The 26,269-nt window shown below is 41.0% G+C and overlaps 1 protein-coding gene across 10 annotated transcripts in view; it reads left to right on the top strand.

Moving 5' to 3' along the window:
* Window positions 1-26,269, top strand: part of TTLL5 (tubulin tyrosine ligase like 5) — a 287,219-nt gene that overhangs the window by 122,812 nt on the left and 138,138 nt on the right. For 7 of the 10 annotated variants that reach the window (XM_049611359.1, XM_049611364.1, XM_049611355.1 and 4 more), the window contains one exon: window positions 7,166-7,353. In XM_049611359.1, the coding sequence (XP_049467316.1) occupies window positions 7,166-7,353 (188 nt within the window). The remainder of the gene's footprint in view (window positions 1-7,165; window positions 7,354-26,269) is intronic. The other 3 variants (XM_049611362.1, XM_049611361.1, XM_049611357.1) reach the window with 1 other exon arrangement.

Raw genomic sequence — 26,269 nt, 5'->3', positions numbered from 1 at the left:
CATTTAATAGTAAATGTAAGGGTTTCTCTCTGGTGTCCCAGTTCTATTACACTGCTCTATATGTCTGTCTTATGCCAGTACCAGATTGCCTTGTTTATGTAGCATTGTAGTCAGTTTTGAAATCAACAAGAGTGATTCTTCCAACTTTGTTGCTTTCTTCCATATTGTTTAGACTATTCTGGATCCCTTGCATTTTCATGTGAACTTTAGGATCAGCTTGTCAATTTCTGCAAAAATAAGCAGATGGGATTTGGATAGGATTGTGTTGAATCTGTAGATTAGTTTGGGAAATACCTTACTATTGGTCAAGTTTTTAAACACTTTAGTAATATCCATGTTAATATGAGTTACAGCTAAGCTATGTTTTGCAAGTAGTCAATTTGTATTTCTTAATTAGTATCTGATTTCAAATGAAATGGATATTGTAATATGCAGCTTGAATCAGAGATTAAATGTCTACTTTACTAAGTCATAATTATGAATATATGCATGTATGTGTGTCTGTGCTAATTCTGAGTGGTTATTCTTGTGATTTAATCTTCTAAGATCAATAATAATAGTAATAATAATGTCTGGTTTGAACTTTTTTCTCCAATTTGAGAGAAATTCAGCGAAATTAGTGTCTCCAGTACTCTGTATTATCAAAACTTAAAAAAAACAAACAAACAAAAAAACCTTCCTTTTTTACACTTTTCCCAGAGAGGGATAGGGAACAGAAGGAGCTAGTCAGTTCAAAAATATTTTTCAATTTCTGTTGTGATTTATACTTTGACTCATGGATTGTTTATAAGTATATTGTTTAATTTTCAGATAGTTGGCATTCTCTACTTCTTGTAATTGGCTTTTAGCTTATTTCCACAGTGGTCAGAGAACATTCTGAATGGCTTAAAGTAGTAGTAGACAACAATATAGTAAATGACAATAACAGCCTGGAAGTGATTCGAGTTACATTTTTCTGTGGTTATTGAATAGTTTGGGAATGAGATTAAGACATTATTTAACTTTAGTCTTTTTAAAGATAAATATACAGTATGAAATTTCAAAGGTCACCACTAAAAGAGTAAAACTATGGAAATTCTAAACCTATGGGAAGAAGAAAAATGGATTGAGCAAGCAGCTTAGAAAAAGCAAGAGAAATGAAACTTAAAAGATGGTAAACCAAGTCCCAATATGTCAAGAATCAAATAAATATAAATGGGTTGGACTTGTTAGAAGAGTTAGAAGAGAAAATATTGAATTTTCTAAAAATCCAACTATATTCTGTTTACCAGAAAGATACACTTAAAGATAAGAAGAACAAGGAATGGTTGAAAGTAAAAGGATGAACAAAATGCCATGTAAATACCAACCAGAAGAAACGTGGTGTAGCTATATTATATATGCTAAAATAGACTTTAAGATAAAAATTTTCTTGGGGCACCTGGATGTCTCAGTCGGTTAAGCATCTGACTCTTGATTTCGGCTCAGATCATGATCTCATGGTTTGTGAGTTTGAGCCCCATGACGGGCTCTGCACTGACAGCACGGAGCCTGCTTGGGAATCTCCCTCTCCCCTCTTTCTGCCTCTCTCCCAAAAGAAGCATTTTATTTTATATTATTTTATTTTTTAAATGTTTATTTTTGAGAGAGAAAAAGAGAGACAGAGCACGAGCAGGGGAGGGGCAGAGAGAGAGGGAGACACAGAATCGGAAGCAGGCTCCAGGCTCCCAGCTGTCAGCACAGAGACTAACGTGGGGCTCGAGCTCACAAAATGCGAGTCATGACCTGCGCTGAAGTTAGTCGCTTAACCGACTAAGCCACCAAGGCGCCCTTCAAAATAAACATTTTTTAAAAAGATACACAATTTTCTTATAGATACAGAGAGTAGTTACATAAGACAGAAGGCAAAGGTTTATTTAGTTCAGCTGAAAGGCAAAACAGTTCTAAATGCCCTTAATAAAATAACATCTAAATATATTAAAAAGATTGATACATGAGGAATCTACAAATCCCCTTGTCTCAGTGGGAGATTTCCATGCTTCTATCAGTTACTAATAGACTAAACAGATTTTTTTAAATCAGCATTTGATTTTGAAAAGCATTTAAACAAGTTGATAAACTTTATCAATTGATCATACATAGGACTGTGTACCCAATAATTAGAGAAAACACCTTCTAAAGAACATATATTCATAAAGCCAGTCATGTCCTACATTATAAAATAAGGCAAAATTCACAGAATTGGTATCACAGAGCCACATTCTCTGTCTACATTGCCGTTAAATTGAATGGTGATGACAAGAAGATACAATATATAACAAATTCTCAAATTTAAGAGTCAAACACCAGGTATTGCATGGAAGTGTTGAATGAATATATTGTATACCTGAACTGGAGTTTAGTTAACTGGAGTTAACATAAAAACTTAAAAAAAAAAAATTAAAAGTGTCAAAGAAGAAATCATAGTGGAGGTAAATGTAAAAGTATTAGAACTGAATGGTAATCCGAAAATTGTGTGTCCATATTTGTGGAGGGCAATGAAAGGCAATATTTAGAGGGAAATTTACTGCCTTAAAACTTATGTTTGAAAAGAAGAAAGGCTGAAAATTAATGTGCTAAATATTTAATTTTAGACATTATAAAGACAACATCATAAATCTAAATAAAAAATAATAAAGATAAAGGCAAAAATCACAGAATTCAGAAATAAAGCACAGTAGAGAATATCGAAGCCAAAAATTCTTTGAAACCTTAAGAAGATGGACAGACTTCTGGTGAGATGGATAAAGAAAAGAGAGAAGACATGGATAAATAATATAAGGAATGGAAAAACAACAGAATGTACATATATTGCATTGGTGACAAAAAGAATACTGTTTTATTCCAATAAAATTGAAAACATACAAAATGGACAAACACAAAGATGTAACTTACTTAAAATTGACTAAAAGGTGAAGAAAGCCTCAACAGCCCTGTAAGTATCAAGATAATTGAAACAATAGTTAAAAAAATTCTCACAAAGAAAATTTGAGGCCCAGGTAATTTCATAAGTAAGTTCTAATAATCTTTCAAGGGGCAGATAATTCCAGTCTTCAGCTCTTCTCGAGAATGAGAAAAGAAACAGTCATCCTCAGTTCATTCTGTATGCCTAGTTTAATCTTAATAACAAAAACCAGTTGAGGATGGTAGTAGAGAGGGAAATTGTAGACAAGCTTCATTTATGAACATACATGCAAAAATTCTAATCAAAATGTAAGCTAGCCAAATCCAGCAACATATGAAAGAGACAGGACACCATAAACAAGCTTAGCCAAGGAACAACAGGAAAATCTATAAGAATCGCAGTAGAAAATCTATAAATGACATTTGCATCAACAAATTAAAGGAGGAGAACCATATTCATCTTAGTAGATGCAGAAAAAGAATTTGATAAAATTCTCCACTCATTTGTGATAAAACTCTCAGCATACTAGGAAGGGAAGAAAACTCTCTTGAGCTGAAAAAGGCTATCTGCCAAAACTCTACAAGAGGTATCAGTGTAGGGATGCATGGGTGGCTCAGTCAGTTGAGCATCTGACTCTTAGCTTCAGCTAGGATCATGATCCCAGGGTCGTAGGATCAAGCCCCACGTCGGGCTTTGTGCTGAGCATGGAGCCTGCTTGGGATTCTCTTTCTCCCTCTGCTCTGCTCATGTGTGCGCTCGTAAAAAAAAAAAAAAAAAGGTATCAGCATAAATGGGAAAATGTTGAAAGAATTTTTTTTAGTGTTAAGAGCCATAAAAGGATGCCCACCAACATTGCTTCTATTTAATGGTTTACCAGAACCAGCATAGTAAGATAAGGAAAAGAAATGAAAAGCATAAGGATCAAAAAGGAGGAAATAAAGTTTGTTTATTTGCAAACTAGTCTATGTCTACATAGGAAGTAGAAAATAATCAACAGATACATTTTAGAAATAGTTATTTTAGCAGTATGATGGCTATAAGATCAATATTAAAAATCAATAGCTTTATCTATATATTAGCAACAAAGAGCTAGAAAGCATGTTTTTGAGGGGTGCCTGGGTAGCTCAGTCAGTTGGGACTCTGACTCTTGATTTCAGCCCAGGTCATGATCCCAGGGTTGTGGGATCGACCTCTGCGTTGGGGTTTTGCACTGAGTGTGGAGCCTGCTTAAGATTCTCATTCATTCTCTCCCTCTCTCTCTCTCTCTCCCTCTCCCTCTCCCTCTCTCCCCATCTCTCCCTCTCTCCCTTTCCCTTCTCCCACTCTCTAAAGGAAAATTTTTTTAAAAAGCAAATCTTTTTGTATTGTGGTTAAATGTATATATAATTTACCATTTTAAATATTTTTTAATATTTTTTAAATGTTTATTTAAAAAAAAATTTTTTTTTAATGTTTATTTATTTTTGAGACAGAGAGAGACAGAGCATGAACGGGGGAGGGGCAGAGAGAGAGGGAGACACAGAATCCGAAGCAGGCTCCAGGCTCTGAGCCATCAGCCCAGAGCCCGACGCGGGGCTCGAACTCACGGACCGCGAGATCGTGACCCGGGCTCAAGTCGGACGCTTAACTGACTGAGCCACCCAGGCGCCCCATAAATGTTTATTTATTTTTGAGACCGAGAGAGAGAGAGAGAGAACGAGCAGGGGAGGGGCAGAGAGAGAGGGAGACACAAAATCTGAAGCAGGCTCCAGGCTCTGAGCTGTCAGCACAGAGCCCAACATGGGGCTTGAACTCATGAACCATGAGATCATGACTGAGCTAAAGACAGACACTTAACTGACTGAGCCACCCACATGTCCTCCCTTTTGACTATTTTTAAGTATACGGTTCAGTGGCATTAAATACATTCACATTGTTGTGTAATTGTCACCACCAAGACAACAATACATTTAGGGATATATTTCGGAAAGAAAGGAAATTTCGTAAGGCTTTTTGTGAGACATTAGAGAAAACCTAAATAAAATAGATTAAATAGACTATGTGCATGGATGGAAAGAGTCAGTGTCCTAAATGTTTCCATTCTCATCAGATTGGTTCCTAGATTCAATACAATTCCAACCCAAACCTCGACAGGTGTGTTGGTATACTTGACAAGCCCATTCTCAACGGCAAGCATAGAGAGAACCTATGAAGGAAGAAAAATAAGGTGGAGGAACACCTTATTATGACTTATATAAAGATCTGATAATTAAAACAATGTAGTATTGGCAAAGGTATAGGGGATGGACTAACGGAACAGAATAGGAAGTTAGAGACAGTCACACAGATAGATGGAACTTTGATACATGACCAAGATGGCATTGTACATAGGGGAAAGGGAGGGGTTTCTCAATATGTGGTGCTGGGATAATTGGTTAATAATACAGGAAAAAAATGAAATTAGGTCACTGAGTCATACTATGTGTAAAATCAATTTCAGATGCGAAACTTAAAACTTCTAGGACAAAATAAAGGAGACCCATCTTTAAGATCGTAGGATACGAAACAAGTGAAAACATAAACAAAACTCCCATAAATTAATAAGAAATAGAGAACCCAAATGGAAAAATGATCAGTGGGATCAGAAAAGAGGTAACACATGCTTGGCATCATTATCAATCAGTGAATGTAAGTGGAGACTACAGTGAGAGATTTTTCACCCCCTTGGAAGTGGGAAGAATTAAGATATTTCATAATACTGAGTGTCGGAGGAGATGTGGATCAATAGGAACTCTCATATTTTGTTTGTGGGAATGTAAAAAATGCCACTTTGGCATGATCACATAAATTTGGAAATGTACATACTCTGTGATTCAACAATCCCATTCTTAGGCATATGCATAAAAGAGGTTCTTCCACATGTGCACCAGGAAATGTTTTCAAGAGTGATCATCGCTGCACTGATAATAGCAAATAGCAAATAATAGCAATAAGCTTGAAATAACCAAAATACCCATTGATGGGAAATAGAAAAAGAAGTTGTGGTGTGTTTGCAAAATGGATTGCCAAGCAGCAGATAAGTTAAGGAATGTTAGCTATACCTCGCAAAGATGAATCTTGAAAGTATGGTATTGAATGACAAGAGTGAATCCTAGGAAACTACGATAGCAAGATACCACTTTCGTAGAGCACAAAACCAAGCAAAATTATCTAGTATTTTATTTAAGTATGCATACACAAACCCCACAAATACATAGAGATACTTCTAAAAAGGAAGGGAATGAATGGTAAGGGGAGGGAGGTAAGGGATGTCTCAAGGGAGCACAGGCTTGTTGCACATTAATTGGTAATGTGGTTTTGAGTTGGATAGTAAGTTCACAGCATTCATTATAGTATTCTTTATAACAACACATCTGTTATAAATAATATTTTCTATGTATCTCACAATAAAGTCAACATGGAAAAGTTACAGATTTTTTAAAGCGGATTGTGTATACCAAGTGATCCCAGTTATATAAGGACAGAAAGGAAACACATTGTAGTGTTCCTACTTTCCTGGGTTTAAAAATTTTTCCGGTGAGATGTGTGACTTCCATCATAGAGAAAATATGAACCTTGATTTTATGTTAAATAATTTCTTTTTACCAGAATTTCAGTGCCCCCAGATAATAGAACTCTGTGATATTACAGTTGGAAAAAGAGCATTTAAATCTGAAAGGAAAATGAGTCACTTGGAAATCTAAGAGTATTGCTGTTTTTGTATCTAAATACACTGTTTTGCTTTTTTCTGTTTTCCCCTTTGAGCTTGGTAAGAAAGACTGTGGCTAATTTGGCAGTAGCTGTTACAGACAACTGACCAGAAGAGTCACATAACAAGAAATAATGAGTTTTAAAACTACATTTTTTAGTCATTATGATTAATAAATTCTAGGAGTGGTTGTTCCCCACTGCCCGTGATGAAATCTCGTGTGTGTGAAGCTTTCATAATAAACAAAAACATAGTTAATAAATGCTTGTAACAACTTGGCGGTAAGAAGAGTTTCTTGCGCATGGTAAGGATTTAGTTTTATTCGTGTGAGCATTCAAAGATAGTTTATTGCTCTTTAAGTTGTCAAGATCCTTGGGATTCAGTCAAGTATCTGTTGGCTGACATTTGTTTGTCATCACCCTAAGTTTTTCAGGGCTTTTGTCCGAAGTGGGTAAAAACTTTTTTCTCTCTCTCTCTCTCTCTCTCTTTTTTTTTTTTTTTTTTTTTTTTTTTAGCAGGGTCATGCCATCCAAACAAGCTGCATTTGGGAGTGGCTAAAACACAAAAAGAGGGAGAAGATGATTCTCCATCCAGCAAACGGTACAACCCAAGTATGGTTACGGCCGAGCTCCAGCGGCTGGCTGAGAAGCAGGCGGCCAGACAGTATTCCCCATCCACCCACATCAGTCTCCTCACCCAGCAGGTACGGACAGTTGGGGGACCGAAGAGCTCTTTGGTTCTGAGGATTGTATCAACAACAGGCCGCTCTGTCCTTCCCTGTCTTTGCTCGTCTCCCATATGCTGATGCCTGTTGAAGGAGGATGCGTTGGTGTGAGCTGAAGAGTGAAAGTGTTCTCTTCATCTGTAAAGAAAATAAGCTTCTGTTACAGGTATTCCACAGTTAAGTCTGCTGCTAGCTCTGATGTCCTCATTTCATGGATAAACAGACTTGAACGTTCAGCTGTCAAATACACATTTAAAGGATCTTTAAAAATAACTTCTTTCTTTGGTATGATTTTCCAGTGAGTTCTAGTCTTGTAAATCTTTTTACCAGAATGCCGTAACATTACCTTTTACTTTTTTTCTTTCTTTTTTTTTTTTTTCCAACTGTACCACCTTTCATCTCATGATCTCAGGACGCGTTCTGGGCACTGGTTAATAAAGTATTCCAGCACACCTTTAGTCAACACATATCATTTGCCCCATTTTACAGATGGGGGAAACTGAGGCTGGAAGAAGTGATATAATCAAGATCATTCAGAAAGCTGAATAGATGGAAGTAGATACCAGAATTTTGACCTTAAGCTATATGTATGATAATAAGCTTATAACACAATAAAGTTAGATGAAACTTGCACAGGAACTTTGGGAGTGTTTTTGCCCTCCTCGCTGATTATTCCCATGGTATTTAACCAGAAGTGGAAGCCATATCTTCTCCCTTTCCTTAATGCAAAACGGTATCAAAGTCCTCCAAAGAAATTATTATGATTTAACTCCACGGTAATATTTTGCTATCTCTCTGTTGCATCCGAGTCTTAATTAGTGGCAACTCTGTAATGATAATCAAGTCTAGAACAAAGTGAAGCTGAAAATTACTTCCACCACATGTTAAAAGTAGGCAACACACTGCTCCCTGGTGGCGCCCTGTTTCTCTGTATAAAATTGAGAACCAAAATTAAAGGTCAGGTTTAGCTTTACTTCAGCCTCATCCCAGTGTGTGAGGCTGTACTGAATTTTCTTTTAAAAATCCCTACTCGTTTGAAGGGATCAGATGAGGAGGCCCGATTTGAAATAGGAACACAGGATCCTACGAGGGCAGTGCGGAGATTTGACGGGCTGGCGAGTTAGATTTTAGTGTTGGAGCGCTGGGAAGAGGGACTAGAATGTCATGACCATGGTCGAATGGGAAGGAACTTTGAAACGTGAAGTGGCTATGAGGAAGGGAGAGGGCCAATGATCCGCTACACGTTTTTTCACCGGGTCATTGACAAGAGTGTATGTTTCTAGTTTATAAATGAGCAGCTAGAAGCACCCAGGCATTAGGGAATTTTCTTTGCAGTCACAGTAAGAAACATAGCCAATATTAGTGTTTACATATTTTCAACTTCTGTCATTGGGTAAGCTACGAAGCTTGCAAAATGGCAAGATTCTGATCCTGTGGACTCCAGGGTGATTGTATCCTAATTGGAAAATAATTTCCTTCAGTCCATCTTTCTTATCTAAGGAGAACTTCAGTGCCAGTGAATTCAAAGTCCATCAGACTCCTATTCGTAGGAATCTGAACTTGCCATTAGATGTCAGTCTTAACTTTTAAAGTCTGGTAAGAGGGTAGTTGGTGCTTGGTACAGTACTGAGGGAGGGGCCATAGTATGTAATAAGCAGGGTAGGGTGGTAGAAAGCGAACTAGACTAGCCAGCTGAAGATCTGTCTTCTGCCACTGACTAGCTGTGTGACCTCGGACAGTTGACTCAGCTTCTCTCAACCTCAGGGTCTTTATTTGTTGGGGAAAATGTAACAGGGTCCTGAGGATAGTATGCAAAAACTTCTTTGTAAAGTCTAAATGCCATGTATTTGGGAAATACTGGTATTTCAGCCATAAAAGTCTTCAAGTAATAAATTACTTAAAAAAAATTTTTTTTTAATGTTTATTTTTGAAAGAGAGAGAGACAGACAGACATACAGAGCACGAGCCAGGGAGGGGCAGAGAGAGAGACAGAGACATAGAATCTGAAGCAGGCTCCAGGCTCTGAGCTGTCAGCACAGAGCCCGATGTGGGGCTTGAACTCACAAGCTGTGAGATCATGACCTAAGTAGAAGTCGCATGCTTAACCGACTGAGCCACCCAGGCGCCCCAAGAATAAATGATTTTTAATTTGATTTCAAAAAGTTAAGTTTTTGGATAAAATGTACTGTTACCAAAATGAACTTTGTTATTGAAAAGCTCAATTATGTTATCTGGCTCCTTCCCCTCAGAGAAAGCAATTCCTTAATTTGGAATTTGGAAAATTCTTTTATTCTTCTTCTAGTAAATAATAACTTATTAGAGTGGCTTCATATGGGCTCTGGCTCTTGTGTTTACGGGGGGGGGGGGGGGGTGCAGACCCAAAGTGGGGGCAGCTCTGCCCTTCTCTCTCAACTTGGACCATGAAACCTTCAACGCTGCTTCAGCAGAAGCAGCTTCGTGTTCGGTAATCACTGTAAGTGCTTTTTACCTGTGATTGTTTCCAGTTCCTATTTTGTGTTTGTGGTTTTTTTTTTTTTCTTTTTTTCTTTTTTCTTTCTTTTTTAATCCAGTAGGATTGATACTTTCTTAATGTTTTCTGATTGTTTTGTTTTGTCTTTACTAATTTTCTTCCTTCTGCTTTTTCTAGCTTTATTTCCTCCCAATTTCTTGAGTTGGGTACTTATTTTCATTCCCTCTTGTTTGTCACTATATTGAAAGCTGTGAATTTTCCTCCCAAGTGTCACTTTCATTATTTCCCATAAGCTGATGTATCTTTACCTTGCTCTTTTGGGTAAGGTATTAAGAGACCTACTACTAAATAAGGAACACCGATGTTAAATTATTTGTGTTTTGGAAGATAAGTATAAAAAATTGAAATCCTTGGGTCCATTTTTGAAAAATCATTTTATTTTGTCTGTAATTTCAACTACCTAGTCCATTAAAGCTTTTAGTGGCATTCTTCATAAAACTTTTAATTCAAATGTGGTTTTTTAAATTTATTCATTCAAAAACATTTTATTAAGCTGTTAGGAATGTTCCGGACTTTGGTACTAAGCCACGGGGATGATATAAGACATAGTCCTTGGCATGAAAAAACTCACAATCTGGTAGGGGTGACAGCCACATAAACACATGAGAGTTCTAGCATGGAAAATGCACAACAGAGATATTTCTAGGGGATAAACAGTACGACCGAAAGAGGTGACACCTAACCCAGCCTGTGTATGGGAGTGAGAAGACCAGAGCAGCCTTCTTGGAAGAGATTGTGTTGAAACTGAATCTTAATAGTGGACCTGTGGGTGGAAGAAGAAGGGTGAGGACAGGTTTCAGAACACAAGCTAGCGTGCATGCATGTATATATGTATGCATGTATGTATAACAGCAGGCTGGTTAGTGGTATTGGACGATAGGGAATCAGCAGAGAGCAGCTAGGATGGAAGCTGGAAGAGAAGACAAGGGCTGATTTAAAGGAGAGCTTTCTCTGTGAAGGAACTTCTCTATATCTCACAGGTGACGGGCCATAGAGACCCAGTCGGCTTTGCCTTTCAGCTGGACCGCTCCGGTAGCTGGAGGAGGGCAGATCGGAGGGCGGGGCAGCATCACCGCTTTTCCTTCCTGCTCACTGGTGACCACGCCGAGGAAAAGTGAGCTAGCCAAAAGTAGAGAAGCAAAGTACTCCGACAACCCCAGAATTTGATCATAAAACTCTGCAGCACCAAGGATTTACATCAGAGGCTAAATTCTTATGGATTTGCATGGCTAGAAACAGAACCCTTATTTATTAGCTTGTAACAACTTTCACTACCTCTGTTATGATTTAACCTTATTTATAGCCAGGAACACCTAAGAACCTCAGACTTTTCCTTGCCCCACGAAGTGGCCACAGTAGCCACTTCAGAATGCTTGCCAGCATGTGTATGCTTTCAATATGCTGGAAAGAGATAACGTGTCCTTAGTGTATGGTTATTCAGCATCTGAGCAGAGAGCAGGTCAAATGTAGTTCTTTCCCTTGACACCTGAGAGGCTGATTATCTTTGGGGGACGGGATTCTTTAGAAGCCAGAGTGTACATCCCTGAAAGCAGGGTTTTCTAGGAGCATCTTTCACCTGCTGGGTGGGGGGAGCGCTGCGGTAGCTGACAGGGCGCTGGAGGAGATCTTGAGTCTCCCTTTCTCCACCTCACTCAGTGCTGGGAGACGTGTGCGTTAGCCCTGCAGCACTCTGCGCCCACGTTGCCCTTTGTGGTTACGGCTGTTCGTGAGCAGAAGAATGTGGCGAAGGAGCCCGGCTCTGTGGTGAGGAGTGGGAGGCTGCGACTCAGAGGGAGCACTGGCCCTCTCTGTGCGGGCGAGTGTGAGATTTCAGGACCAGCTATCATTAGGAGCAGCTCCAGCTCCTCCAGCCTGGGAGTTTAATCAAAGGAATAAGAGCAGACCACCCAGGCGAGGGCTCCAGGGCGAACGAATGTGCTGTGTCAGTCTCTGTTCCCCAGCCAGCCGGTGCCCGGGATGTGGCCAGGCCTCCTGGAAATGTGCTGACAGATACATAGGAGGGAGGAGACACTTTCTGCTTCTCACATTTTTCATGAAGATGGAGAGTGGAAAAGAAAACCATTCCGTTTCTTTCATTTTTTGCTCCTGACCCTGATACTTTTCTAGAGCAGTTCTGGAGAAGGGTGTATGCTGAGGTGTGGAATGTTTGGTTTCCACTGGCTACTTGTTCCTCTCAGTCACTCATGTATCAAGGAATTCTCTATCATTTCTTCTGCTTCAGCAGCTGCCACAGTAGACCTTGAGTGAATCTTAATTTCAAAATTTCCAATTTGAAGGTGAAATTGGCAGAGAGAGAGCTAAATTTCTGAAATGATGACGAATGTTCTCCAGAACCGAGGCGGATGGCACCCAGTTTATCACAAGGTTGGGCGCTGGGCACTGGGCACTCTCCCCCTGCCTCCTTAGCGTGCCTGGACACGTTTGAACTGCTGTACATTTGGGTTCTGATTGGGTGGTTGTTTTCCAAGTTTAGCTCCTTTTGTTCTGTATTCTTTCTGGGTAGAAAAAGTTGCACTTTTTTGTATCGTGTACATTAGTCTTTCCCATTTCTAGAAACAGAAAAGGATAAATAGAAAAAGCAGGAGTTCTTGAGTCAGTGAGACCTTGGACGAGTTACTTAACATCCCTGTGCCTTGATTTCCTTTTCTGTAAAATGGGGTAATTTTAGTATTGAGACTAATTCTCCTCCTCGATCCCTGTGCCTCCCGGCTCTAGGACCTAGTTCCAACTGATCCTATTTAATTCCCTAGCTCCTCTGTCTCTCAAGGCTTTCAGCCCCAGTTTTCCTTAGTTCCTTAGCCTACTCTGTGGTCTCTTGTTCTAGTAACCTTTCTTTCACCCTGCCACCCCCAACCCCCACAAGCTCTTGTCTTCCCTGTACTGCCATCTTGTTTTAAAATAACATGCCCTTGGGGCACCTGGGTGGCTCAGTCGGTTAAGTATCCGGCTTTGGCTCAGGTCATCACCTCGCGATTTGTGAGTTTGAGCCCCATGTCGGGCTCTCTGCTGACAGCTCAGAGCCTCAAGCCTGCTTTGGATTCTGTGTCTCCTTCTCTCTGATCCTCCCCAGCTCTCTCTCTCGCTCTCTCTCTCTCTCTCTCTCAAAAATAAATAAACATTAAAAAAAATTTTTTTTAGTAACATGCCCTTGCTGCCCAGGTCCCCGACCCCTTCCCCTCCACACTTACTCTTACAGTCTGACCTTATCTCTTACATTTTGTCCAGCTCTCAGAGATTGCTGATGACCTTGGATTGCCAATCTTGGTCACCTATTTTTAATCCTTCTTCTCCCTCAGCATGTGGTACTATTATTGACCACCTCCTACCTGAAAACTTTTCTTAGCTTCTCCAGCCCTTTAGTTCTTCCTCTAAGAGCTCATCCTCCTCTTTCCCCTGAAAACTAGATTCCATTTGCAACATGTGTTTTTTTTTAAATATAATTTATTGACAAATTGGTTTCCATACAACACCTACCAGCACCCAAAATACTCAACGTATTGTAAACATATTTTGAAAATATTCAAAGAAGTATTCAGTACTCAAAAACCTATTTGTTCTTTCCCTTTTTTCTCTCTGTATTAGTGACACTGCATTTCTTGGCATTTAGGTATGGAGCCTTTGATTTATCACTGTCTCTGTTTGCGTCTTGATTCTCTGTACATCCAGGCAATTGCCAATTTTTGCTGATTCTGACTCCGTAATGTCTCATATATGTCTTCTCTGTTTCACTTTCACATCTGCTGTCCTGCTTAAGACCTTAATTATCTCAACTGGACAGCTGCAGTTACCTCCCAAAGGGTCTCCTGCCCACCCTGGTCTTGGCTGTAAAGGAATCTTCTGGAATCACAAGTCTGATGATAATACTCCTTTGCCCAAGAATCTCGAGGGGGCTTTCTGTTATTTACAGTGTGGAGCCCAAGCTATTAAGTGTTATTCAAAGCCTTTATTTAGAATCTGGCTCCGGGCTACTTCCCCGGCCTGTCCTCGCCCATCACACATGTTCTTGTGCAAGTCACTCAGAATTTGTTAGTCTCCACGCCTTAGGTTTTGCTATCTTCTCACGGGAAATGTTCCCCTGTTACCATGTCTAACCTTATGCATTTGTCCAGGCTCCACATAGTTGCTGTTGGTTCTCACGCCTTTCCTGGTATAATCTGAAAGCAGCCCCTGTACTCAGAGGGCAGGGAGAGACTAAAGAAGGAGGCAGACCACTCGAGGTTGGTAGGTGGCAATTTTAATAATAGCAGAGGGAACTTACATAGGAGGCTTGTTTTGGGCAGCAAGACGAATGGCTCCCCGCACCTGCCCACCAGATCTTAAAAGCTTATAAAGAGTCGCTAACTGGGCTCAGCTATATATACCATGCAGGTGTTTTCAACACAACATCATCATCTCAAGGCCATGTCCCTGGAGCAGCCTCTAGGAGCGCTAACAGCAAGTGGAGCCCACATTCCAAGGACAGGGGAGGAGGGGCTGAGAAGCTTCTGAGTTCCCGGAGCCAGCTCACAGGTCAGTTGGCGGCCACGTCTTTCTCATGACGTTTCCAAACAGGTGCCCCTTCACTCATATACATGCCACTTCACTCATCACACTGTGCATGTCCAGATAGCTGTCTCCTTCGACAGATGGTGGGCCCTTTGGGGGCAGTGTCCTCTGCTGCCTCAGAACCTGACTCATGGGTAGTACTCAGGAAATGTGCTCATGCTATTGGACTGGAAGTTTCTTGGTTAAGGATGGGGACTGTGTCCATGTTTTCACCCATTTTGTTTTCGGCTTGGTATATGGTGTGCACTTAATATGTTTTTGAATAAAGAAATGAATGCAGAACCCACTGCTGCCCCAGCCAGAAGTCATCTTTCCATTCTCCATGCTCCTTTAGCCCCTTATTAGTCTCTCTGTAGAGTAAACCCATTATAGTGATGTTTCATCTCTTATTTCTTATTGAGTTATAATCTATGTGATGGCAGTTCTTTCTAATCCATCAGCTAATTCAGCACCCTCACACTAGCTAGGTACTTATCACATCCCTGCTAAGTTGAAAAGAATTTCTCTTCTGTATTTTGTTGGTTTCTACATTGTTTTATTTTTAAATATTTATTTTTTAAATGTTTATTTATTTGAGAGAGTGCACACAGGTGAGCGGAAGAGGGGCAGAGAGAGAGAATCCCAAGCAGGCTCTGTGCTGACAGTGTATGCTAGACCTCATGAACCTTGAGATAGTGACCTGAGCCAAAATCGAGAGTCGGACGCTTAACCGAATGAGCCACCCAAGCGTCCCAGTTTTTTTATATTCTTTTTGAAACTCCTGCTCTTCCATGTTTCATTTTTTTTTTTAACGTTTATTTATTTTTGAGACAGAGAGACAGAGCATGAACGGGGGAGGTTCAGAGAAAGGGAGACACAGAATCTGAAACAGGCTCCGGGCTCTGAGCTGTCAGCACAGAGCCCGACGCGGGGCTTGAACTCACGGACCGCGAGATCATGACCTGAGCCGAAGTCGGCTGCTTAACCGACTGAGCCACCCAGGCGCCCCCCATGTTTCATTTTTATTGGGAGTACCACACTGCCCTTCAGAATAAAGCAGCTGACATTAACTGAATGTCTATTTTGCACCAGGCACTGTGCTAAGAACTTTATAAGCATTATTTCTTTAACCCTACGATGTGGATACTTATTTTTTACAGATGAAGCAAATAGAAGCTGGAAGGAAAGATGACTGTGCTAAGGTCACACAAATGGCAGATGGCTGAATCAGGACTCAAACCCAAGTCTGTGTGATGCCATGCTCTTTCCTTTAGTGTTTTCCTACCTCCTCCTGTTTGATTCAGGACTCTAACCTTGCGTCAGCTGAACACTGCTGCAGTTATAGCAAAGCCAATGATTGAGCCTACAAGAGAGAAACAAATTGAACTTCCTGAGTTCATGATGAGAAGTGCTTCTCCACGCTCCAAAGCAGGTTGAGAAATGTGCAGGTCTGTCTAGATGATCAGTTACTTGTTGAGCGAACACTTCATCAGATTATTTTATGGTGAAATCATAAATTTGCCTAATCTTTTGAGCAGGCAAAATTCGGCCTTCTTAATTTGCAGTGATGCAAAAAGATCTATTTATCACTGGTGGTGGCAGCCCCCATCGACTCATAAAAACCAAATGTATAAACTGGAAACACTACAAAGTGATTTGGTGGTTTTGTAAGGTTTCCCAGGAATGTCTCAAATCTTAATCTGGAACTCTTTCCAGATTTTGGAGCACTGAATGTCGATATGTGTATGTGTATCGTGTAAATGACAGTGTTCAACAGAGAGGGGGGTGCATGACAAGAGAACTTAGTGCTGATGTACTGGGGCTGCAGAGATTCCCAGCTTTTCCTAGCCCCGTTTAGATTTCGATTAATGTTCTGACTCGTGTCTCCTGGTGATCAGAGTGTAAATCCCTTGAGGCTCATTTTATTGGGATCCAGGAGTTGACACAGGAGTTGAAGCTGTCTTAAAACACGTTGGTTGTTGTGGCTGATGATTTTATAAATTCTCAGGAAGTGGCCTTAAAAGAATGGTTAGAAAGGTAACTGTGTAAGGATGATTTTGTTTCATGTTCTTGATTGAATGTATGCTCTAAAATTTCTCTAGTGATGAGAATGATGTAATAAGTGTAGATCTGGCACTTTTGGTTTTCCTTTTCTCCTGAGTGAAGTGGATTCTGGTCCACTGGTGTTTCCTATTCAAGGCCTGCCTTTTGTTCTAGCTACATACACTAGAACAAGTCAGGAAGGACTTGCCACTTCATTGCCCCTGTTCCAAATCATTCGGAGCCCCATGGTCAGGAGAATGAAAGTTTTGGTAGCATGCTCAATTGATTTAGTCATATTCTGATGAGCCTTTGCACGTGAATAACATAGAGAGCATTGTTCTCAAGATGATATTGGTGTAGTTCTGAGGACATTATGAATGCAGATTTAGACAAATTAATCTTCGTAACATTCTGAGTGATTCTTAACCCTTTTTGAGTCAGAGATCCCTTTGAGAATTGAATGAAGGCTATCTTGTTCTGAAAAAAAAAAATGTGCGGGGCGCCTGGGTGGCTCAGTCGGTTGAGCATCCGACTTCGGCTCAGGTCGTGATCTCGCCATCCGTGAGTTTGAGCCCCGCGTCCGGCTCTGTGCTGACAGCTCAGAGCCTGGAGCCTGTTTCAGATTCTGTGTCTCCCTCTCTCTCTGACCCTCCCCCATTCATGCTCTGTCTCTCTCTGTCTCAAAAATAAATAAACGTTAAAAAAAAAAATTAAAAAAAAAAAAAACTCAGTACTTAGACTAAGTACTCAGACTTAGAAATTTGCATTAATTTCAAAGGCTTCACAGATACTTTCCAATGAGGCTCCCTCTTGGTACAACCAGGGACCCACGGTCTCCACGTTAAGAACCTGTGAAAACTTTAAGGTAGCATATAGCCAGTAATATTGATAATTTGGCCAAAAATGACCACTCCAGATCTATGATCATCTTTGCTTCACACATTCTTTATATTATTTCAGTGATATCCCCTGACTAGGGTATAATCTTGATGGAAGCAAGGAGTTTTGTTTTGTTTTCACTGTTCACTCCATGCTGAGAAGAATTCCACCGAGTAGCTGATAAATATTTGTTGGATTAATGATACGATCTTCTGAAGCCCCATCTCTAGACTTCGCCTGAGCTATGCCAAGATTGTAAGCTGCGTTGGGAGCGCTAGGCCACCAGTTTGCTCACGTGGTAGCTATTATTTGGTCTTTCACGTTGAATTCCCAACCTCCATTTTGATAAAAAAAATACATGACATTTGCAAACAGCCTAGTGAACCTGAGGTTCAAGATCTGTTTCACGCAAGATAAAAGAAAGGAAAACCCAAAGTGCCAGATCCATACTTACTACATGATTTTCATCACTGGAGAAACATTAGAGAATGTATGCAACCCGATCTCAAATGGAGTGTCAGCCGTTTGCAGTTTCACTGCCAAGAAGAAACATAACAGCAGAGACGTTGTGCAGACAAGGAGCAAAATCTGTACGCACAGCTCTTATTTCCCACATTTGAGAACCTTGCCCAAGGCTTCAAGACCAGGAAGAACGCGTCTCTAAAATTATGCAGGGCACTAGCAAGAGCAACACTTGCCTCTCTCTAATCACTGATTATTTTATTTCCCATTATTCCAAAGCTAGCCTTCCAGTGACAGTAATCACTTTTCCACTCACTGGTGATTCTAGCTTCTAGCTAGAGGCTGTGTGTGTGTGTGTGTGTGTGTGTGCGCGCGCACGCGCGCGCTTGTGAGTAGATGAGACCCACTTCATTCAGTATATAAATGCTTTTGTGCCTGCTGGGCTAAGCTCGGAGGATACAACAGTGAATGAGATATAGTAATTTGTGGGCCAAGATAGGCAAATAAGCCTACAATTATAATACAGTACAAATCATGGCATGAAGTTCTTTCAGCCCTACCTCTAGGCTCTTGAAGCAGTTAGTGACAAGGATCCTTTGCAGCTAAGGGAGATTGTTTATGAAAAATAAAGTTGACATTGGGAAGTAAAATGCAAGATGGTAGCAACTAGATTTCGGGATCCTGCTGCGCTAAAGTGGTTTGAAGGACCTTCTTAGAGCCAGTGATGAAACACCATATAAACTGATCTTTCGGTTTGCATGTTGGGGGTAATCCCTGCCTCCTGGCATGGCCCTCTCTAGATTTGCTGGTTGTGTTTTTCTAAGCAGCAATGATAAACCTTGGAACTGTGTTAAGAAAGGTAAAAGCCACGTGACAATCCACCAGCCCCAGTTAGCAGAAGGCTGCATTTGTAGATAAATCGTATCTGTAGAGAGCATCTATAGAAATGAAGAATGTGGTCTGCTATGCACGGAGATTGTCTTGTCCTTAAGGGACTGATGGCATATGCATACACAGAGGCAGATACCAGTTGATGATTGATGGGCTCGAGGGCTCACGCTGGATGCCGGCATCTTTGGTTTTTTTCATTAACCTGTGTTGTCTTTCCAAATATCTACTAAAACTTCACCATTCTTAAATATCAGTCTGTTTGATTTTGTTGTTCCATGGTGGAGCTGGAAATTACTACCCATGTGGTCATTAAACACTGATTTAGGGCAAAGTGTGGCTGGAATCTAGGATTCCATAGTCACCACCTTGAGGTTCAGAAGAAGATGCCCAGAGAGTATCCTTCAGGCCAGAGCCACCTCTTATTACTATTTTTGGTTCCAGACTCCTGACTGGAATTCCTAGCTTTGGTGACTTGGGCTACATAGTGTATGATCCAATGACTTCTTTTGCCCACCAGGCCTCAGGCCTAGACCCAAGCCATCTAGTCAGACCTTTCCCCCCAAGGCCCACACCCTAATCTTGATCATCAAACCATTCTACTGTTGAAGAGAGGCATGGCAAGATAATCTAAGGATAGGCATACTTGCACTAAGGCCCACTCTTTGACCATCCCTTCTTAAAATGCCAGGCAGCACCATCTTGCTTTGCCAGCTGTGGGAAGATGTATCCAAAAGAGGGCTGATCCAAGAAGAAACCATGAACAATGAACACATGAATTTAAGAGTGTTTATCGGCAGATTACAAAGCAGGTCTCTAGCTCCGTGGTCCAGCACTCCTGAGCCTAGGAGGGAAGTGAGTAGAGGCCAGCAATGGCGTGTCCTGCATCCCGACCTCCGTACCTCTTGCCTGACTACCGTGGCTCTCGACGAATCTTAGTTTTCCTTAATAGCTCCTTTCTCCCCAGCCCATGAAACAGCACTAGATTTTTCTACCCACACCACGATTCTGACATAGCACTACTCTATCAGAACCCTTCAGCAAGCTTACTGTTACCTCTTAGATTAAGAGCAAAATGTTTAGTCTGGCATTCAGTGATCTCCCCAAGCCATTTTTTCTTTCTGTTCCTATCTTTTATTGCTCTGAGATTTAGCCAAATTAGACTGCTTCCTATTTCTCAGACATTCTTCCTGCCTATCTGTTTCTGCATTTTGACTTAATGCTTTTTCCCTCTAGGAACCACCACCATCCCACCACCCCCACAGCAATCCTACTGCCTATCCTTTTAGGCCTAGCTCAGATGTCTTTGAATTTCCTTAGCATTTTTATTGTGGCAGTTAACACATCCTAGAGGCCTTGAATATTGTTCTCTGTTTCTATGTGTCTTGTCTCGCTAGATTACCAGTTCCTTCATGGGTAACGTTTTAATGGGCCACATTTTAATCTGTGTATACCCCTAAGATTTGACCCAAGACCTTGCTTATATGAAGCAGGTTTGGACTTCTTTTGAGCGTTCAGGTGTGCAGCATTTCTAGAGCATGGCAACTACAGCAACAGTGATCTAGTTAGGCCTGGCCCTGGATCCTCTTTGGATACCAAAAGGTTATGTATCTGGGTGGGTGGTGGGTATATTCTGGGAAGCCATCAGGGCAATGCCATCATATTTTCATTATAACACTGGCAGCAAACAGCAAACAGCAGTAACAAGCAGTAACACTTGGGCGGGCCAGCAGCCGGAAATTGGCCTCCCTCTCTGTGTTTCACCTACCCCCTTTACAATCCATCACCTGTATTTATTCCCGCTGTAATTTAAACACCTGTCTAGATGGAATGCGCACAATGTGTCCCTACCCCACACATTCAGATATTTGCTCACCTGCCTGATTCGGAAGGCTGGCTCTAAAATAAACAGCGTTTTGGTATTACAAGAAAAAATGCACCGAGGTCACCGTGGCAATGGACATGAAGAAGGGAATGGGAGTGGAACCTCTGGAAGAGCAGCCCCGGGAGAGTGGAGCAGAGGAGGGGGAGGAGCAAGGGGTGAAGCATCTGCCTAAGGCCTAGGCAGCGGTGGGTGGGATCCTGTGACTAGATCTCCCCGCAGGCAATCATTCACTTAGCTGACCAGCTAGAGAAAGGCTGGGGTGGAGGAATATTTACCAAGTTTAATTTTTAGGCTTAAATGTCTTGGTTATTTATTTTTTTTCCTTTTAATGATTTTTAAGAGAGGAGAGAGACAGAGTGGGGAAGGGGCAGAGAGAGCCTGAGACAGAGTCCAAAGCAGGCTCCAGGCCCTGAGCTGTCAGCGCGAAGCCCGATGCGGAGCTCGAACTCACAAACTGCAAGATCGTGATCTGAGCCGAAGTCAGACGCTTAACCAACTGAGCAACCCAGGGACCCCAATGTCTTGGTTATTTTTAATGGCCACTGTTTCTCATGGCAGCAAAACAAGTAGACTTGGAATTTTCTGACCCTTGTTTTAAACCATTTTATTCACATTTGCATCCTTGTCATACTGAATGATTACTTAGTTAACGTTTGAGCATCCAAACAACACTGAGAAATAGTAAAATCTTGAAGTTCTGATAGAATTATTTTCTCTACTCCTTCCCCTTGGGTGTTTTGTATCGTGCTCTTCACCCCGTCCAGGCATTTCTGCTGGTTTTTGGGAAATTCCCGGAGCTTTCTGGAGGAGAACCTTTCTATGGCCCCCGTTTCCTTTTCCACCATCTCCTGTAAAAGTGCTTCCCTGACATTACCAGGCACGTGAATTACCTGTGTGTGGCTCTTGTCAGATGCACATTTCCTGCACTGGGGCTGAGGCTGGCTGAGAGTCTGCCTCCTTATCAAGCTCCCAGGGATTGCAGATGCTGCTGGTCACAGATGGACCTGTAAGTTCCAGGTTCTAGTACAAGGCAGTGAGAGTAACACAGTGCTTAGAAACTACAAGCATCAGGCAGACCAGGAATTGAAACTAGGGGCTGAAATGTAACAATTATTCTTGAGCAAGTTATTTCAACTCTCAACCTCAATTTTCCCATCTATAAGTGAAGGCAATAATCCTACCTAACAGAGTTGTCTTGAAGACTAAATAAGTTTATATATAAATACATACACACACACACACACACACACACACACAGAGGACAATGCCTGGCAAAAATTAAGTGTTCATTAAATTTAGCTATCGTTAGCTAAACATGACTTTATTGTTACTATTACTGTTGTGAACCTGAAAGTTTTTGTATTTGCATAAAAATTAAGGTAGACTGTTTTAGAAGTCCACAGACTTACAAGGTTTTTACGTACGTGTGCTATCTTTTGCACATAAAGATGTTGATATCCATTGTCAGCAAGGCATGTTATTTGTGTCATAGTTTCAGTAATTAAAATGGGTTTTAAACTGTCCCATCTATCTTCCAGACACTACGTGACCAATGGGATGAATTCATGAGTTGGCCAGCCTAGATTTAGTAGCACAGACTCTGATTATTGGCCCAGGAAAGCCACCTGGCCCAATGGCTACAACCTCTACCTTGATAGCCTAATACTCCTCATAAAAATCATGAGCTGTCTCTTTTGTTACTAGTACTCTATGTCTTTGTGTGCTATTAAGCCTGTCCTTCTTGAAAATGCTTCAGCGTGGAATGTTCATCATTACTGAAAATCAGATATATGTATAAAATTGTCCACTTTCTCTTCATCTGATGAAGCTTTGTTTACCTGGAGAAACAGAGATGGACAGAGCATCCGATGTAGCCTGGTGGCAGCCATATTTATCATCCTTCTTCCTGTTAGGGTGGAACCTCCACGTGTGAACCCTGATTGACGTGTAGAGTTTATTAAGGCCCGGCCCAACGCAGGGAGATTTGCCCTGCCCTTAGATATTCCCTAGTCAAGACAAGGTGCCATTGGGGCCACAATTGATGCTTGGGTCCATTTTAGTTCGGCATCTCCTTCTGCCCATCCTGGAAAAAACTGGGAAACTGAAAGGAAGAACCAGAAGCTGTTTTAAGTCACATAGTCTAGGAATGATTAGCTTGGACCGACTCTAGCAAGACGTAAGTTTGTACACATAAGATTCAGCTAGATCTGGTTGAGGCTTCCGAGCTATGCTATCTGATTAGGTAGCCACGAGGTAGGTGCATGTGGCTTTTAAAATTTAAGTTATATAAAGTTTAAATTCCAGTTCCTTAGTCATACCAGACACGTTGCAAATGCATAATAGCCACATATGGCTTGTGGCCACTGTATTGGGCAGTGCAGATTATAGAACATTGACATCATCCCAATACGTTCTGTTGCATAGGGCTATTCTAGAACAGGGGTTGTTTGTCACTTCTGACTGATTTGTACTGGCTGTCTGGAGGACTGTGTAAAGAAGTTTCTGAGGCCATATCTAAGTGAGCCCCAAGTTGTTTGATTATTTACTGGCAATGTATGTTCCAGGAAGACAGAGCCGGGTCAGGTAGGGATAGTTGTGACATAGGTCCTGGGTGTCTTCTAGACAAAACCTTAGAAGTAAGAATAGAATATTTAAAATAGAGGATCAGTTATTATTTAAAGAGACAGGTTACATTTTTAGCAGGAGTCCTTTGTAAAGAAAGATGAGGGGCACCTGGGTGGCTCCGTCGCTTAAGCCTCTGACTTCGGCTCAGGTCACGATCTTCTGGTTCGTGAGTTCAGGCCCCTCATCGGGCTCTGTACTGACAGCTCAAAGCCTGGAGCCTGCTTCAGACTCTGTGTCTCCCTCTCTCTCTGCCCCTCCCCCTGCTCACACTCTGTTTCGCTCACTCAAAAATAAATAAACATTAAAAACTAAAAATGAGAAGCTTTAAAAGTTTTGTTATTCTTTATATAATCTCTCATTTAAGAGTGGTCCCTTTGCTACTTCAAAATAATGACGATATTTTGTTTTTGTGTAGAAGCAAATCACAATAGCTACCATTTTTTGGTTTATGCATGAAATGAGGAATCAGTGTTACATGAAAAAACAAAACCCACAAAGAACCACCAAGAATCTAAAATTCGTTTCATGTTCATGCCTCCTTTTACTATACCTGCTAAGAAACCAAACCGATTGATGGGATGTTGGGTTCCCCCCCCCCCCCCCACTTCTTTAATATCCTCTGGTGAAGGGTAACATGGGGAATAATATTTAAGGCAAAGTGTATTCAATGCCTGTATAATCACTGTTGTCAGAATTTGAGATAGCTAATTATATTTTCAAAAATCTCTAAGAATTAAGGATAACGAGGACTGTTTCCTACTAGTTTTAAAACTAGAAAATGGATTCTAAAATAAGAGTACCAGTTCTGCAACTGTTACGTGACCTTGAGCAAATTAGTTACGGTGAACTCTGAGCCTTAGTGTCTCCATCTCTGAAAGGGAGCGTAACAGTGTCTGCTTCCGTGAGTGATGGGTAAGGAGTAAGTGAGATCTAAAAGCTCACTTCCAGGTGCCTGACATTACTATTCAAATGTTAAACCATGTTTGGGGAAAGTATACCACATGCACTTGGAGGAGAACATTTTCTGTCTAACCGTGGCCCTGCACTTAGCAGGTATGTGACTTTTGTCTAATTGCTTACCGTCAGAATTATCAAATTGATTTTAGTTTCCTCTTTTATAAAATGGGGGTAACAATAGAACCTACTTCAGAGGGCTCGCTCAGGGTGAGCTAATGCATATCAAAGACAATGCAAGGACATCTAATACATGGCACATGGTGAGCATTCAATAACTTAGGTATTAGCATGAAAATGACGGTGTTTAAATTAGGGGTAGCCTTGCCGAAAGAGAGAAGATTGAAGAAATCTGATATTTCTTCTCTTTCCCATCCACTAATCTCCAAACTATACAGTTTATACTAAACATGGTAAAGTGTGTACATTTTGTTTATTTTATTGCTGTTCCACTATAAATTATTAATAAGCCTCTTGTATTAGGGTTTTGGCATGCTGCCTGAGGCAGCAATAGGAGAAGCTGCTAGTTATCATAAAGACCTTTCTCACTCTATAGCGTTTTTACAAGCTGCGAGCTCATGTCTAATTTGAAAGGCCTGATGTTTAAGGCCAGGGAGCAGGGCAGGAAGGAAGAGGGCTCAGTGTGGGGCAGGGGTGAGTTCGGTCCTTTTATTTTATTTATTGTCTGAGAACCTGACCTATGTTGCCTCTGGGGTGTAGGAAGAAGGCATGGCTCCTCAAAGGCTCTAGGGGCCAGAGAATACTACCATAACCTGCCCCAGTATATTCCCTCCCTACCCTTTCGTCTGCGTGTGTCTTCTCAAGGGGGTCAGAAATGATGAGCCAAGGTTGGCTTCTGAAGCTTCTTCTAAAGACAGGTCCGCACTGAAGGGTGCAGCCTGAGTGTCCCATACCCCAGCCTCCACAGACACTCCTGACCTATGGAAAATGCTTTCTTCCCAAGAAAACTATTTGAGTCCTTTGGTGTGAAGGCCTAGTCCTGGGCTGTTTCGCGTACTGAGTTCTTTAACTAGGGATGAAGTACTATACGGTGGCTAGAAATGATTTCTGTTTCTTTCAGAATTTTCAGAGTTAAAAAAAAAAAAAAAAGACAACGCTCCAGAATTCTTCTGTTTGTAAATGTCAAAATTGCTAGGCTGTTAGGACATTTTTGAGGAGGATGCTTTTCCTGGAATTTCCATCTCCTGTGCCTCACGCTCAGCACCCAGCATTCAGCTTTGTGCCCTCCCGCCTTTCATCATCCCCTCCCTGTGCAACTGATTTTGAAACACTTCTCAAACCATCCTTTCGTTTCTGATTTCATCCTCATCACACAGGTTTTAAGCTCACCACCTCGTGTCTGTATTTCTCATAATAATTTACATTTTCTCTTTTGGATGATAAAAGTACTCCATGCCCTTTAGGAGTTTGTATCTGTGTGTGTGTGTGTGTGTGTGTGTGTGTGTGTGTGTGTGTGTGTGTTTAAGGAAATTTGGATCTGCTTTTTGTACAGTTTCATAGTGTGATTTTTTTCTTTAACCTGAGATATTAACATGTTCCTATATTGTTACGAATTTTTCAAAAAACTGTAACAAATGCATAGCATTCCCTTATATAGACAGAGCAAAATTTACCAAACAACACTGTTAGTCATTCTGATCTTTCCCTTTTTCAATATTAAAATCAATGCCCGTTTTCAAAATCTGTTCACAATATAGCGTAGTGAGTAAGAAGATGGGCTTTGGAGCTCCAAAGACCGGGGTCCAGATCCTGGTCTGACCAATTGTTCATAGGCCTCAGTTTGATTCTTTGTAAATGGGGATCATAAAGGCACTTACCGACAGAATTATGACAGTGTAAATGAGATGCGTGTAATGTACTCATTTACGCAGAGCTTTGCACATTCTCAGTTCTGCTAAATGGTAACTGCTATCACGACAGTCACCTTCATTAATCATGTGCAATTAGTTTTTAGCACAGTTGCTAGAAGTTAGATGATAGCATCAAAGTGTACAAATACTCTGATACCTGTAATAATCGATTGCCAAATTCTAGAAAGATTCTACCAATTTATAGTCACATAA

Source organism: Panthera uncia (genome assembly GCF_023721935.1).
Source record: "Panthera uncia isolate 11264 chromosome B3 unlocalized genomic scaffold, Puncia_PCG_1.0 HiC_scaffold_1, whole genome shotgun sequence".
Lineage (NCBI taxonomy): Eukaryota > Metazoa > Chordata > Mammalia > Carnivora > Felidae > Panthera > Panthera uncia.
The sequence above is the reverse complement of the archived record's forward strand: the minus strand, read 5'-3'. Positions and strand labels throughout refer to the sequence as shown.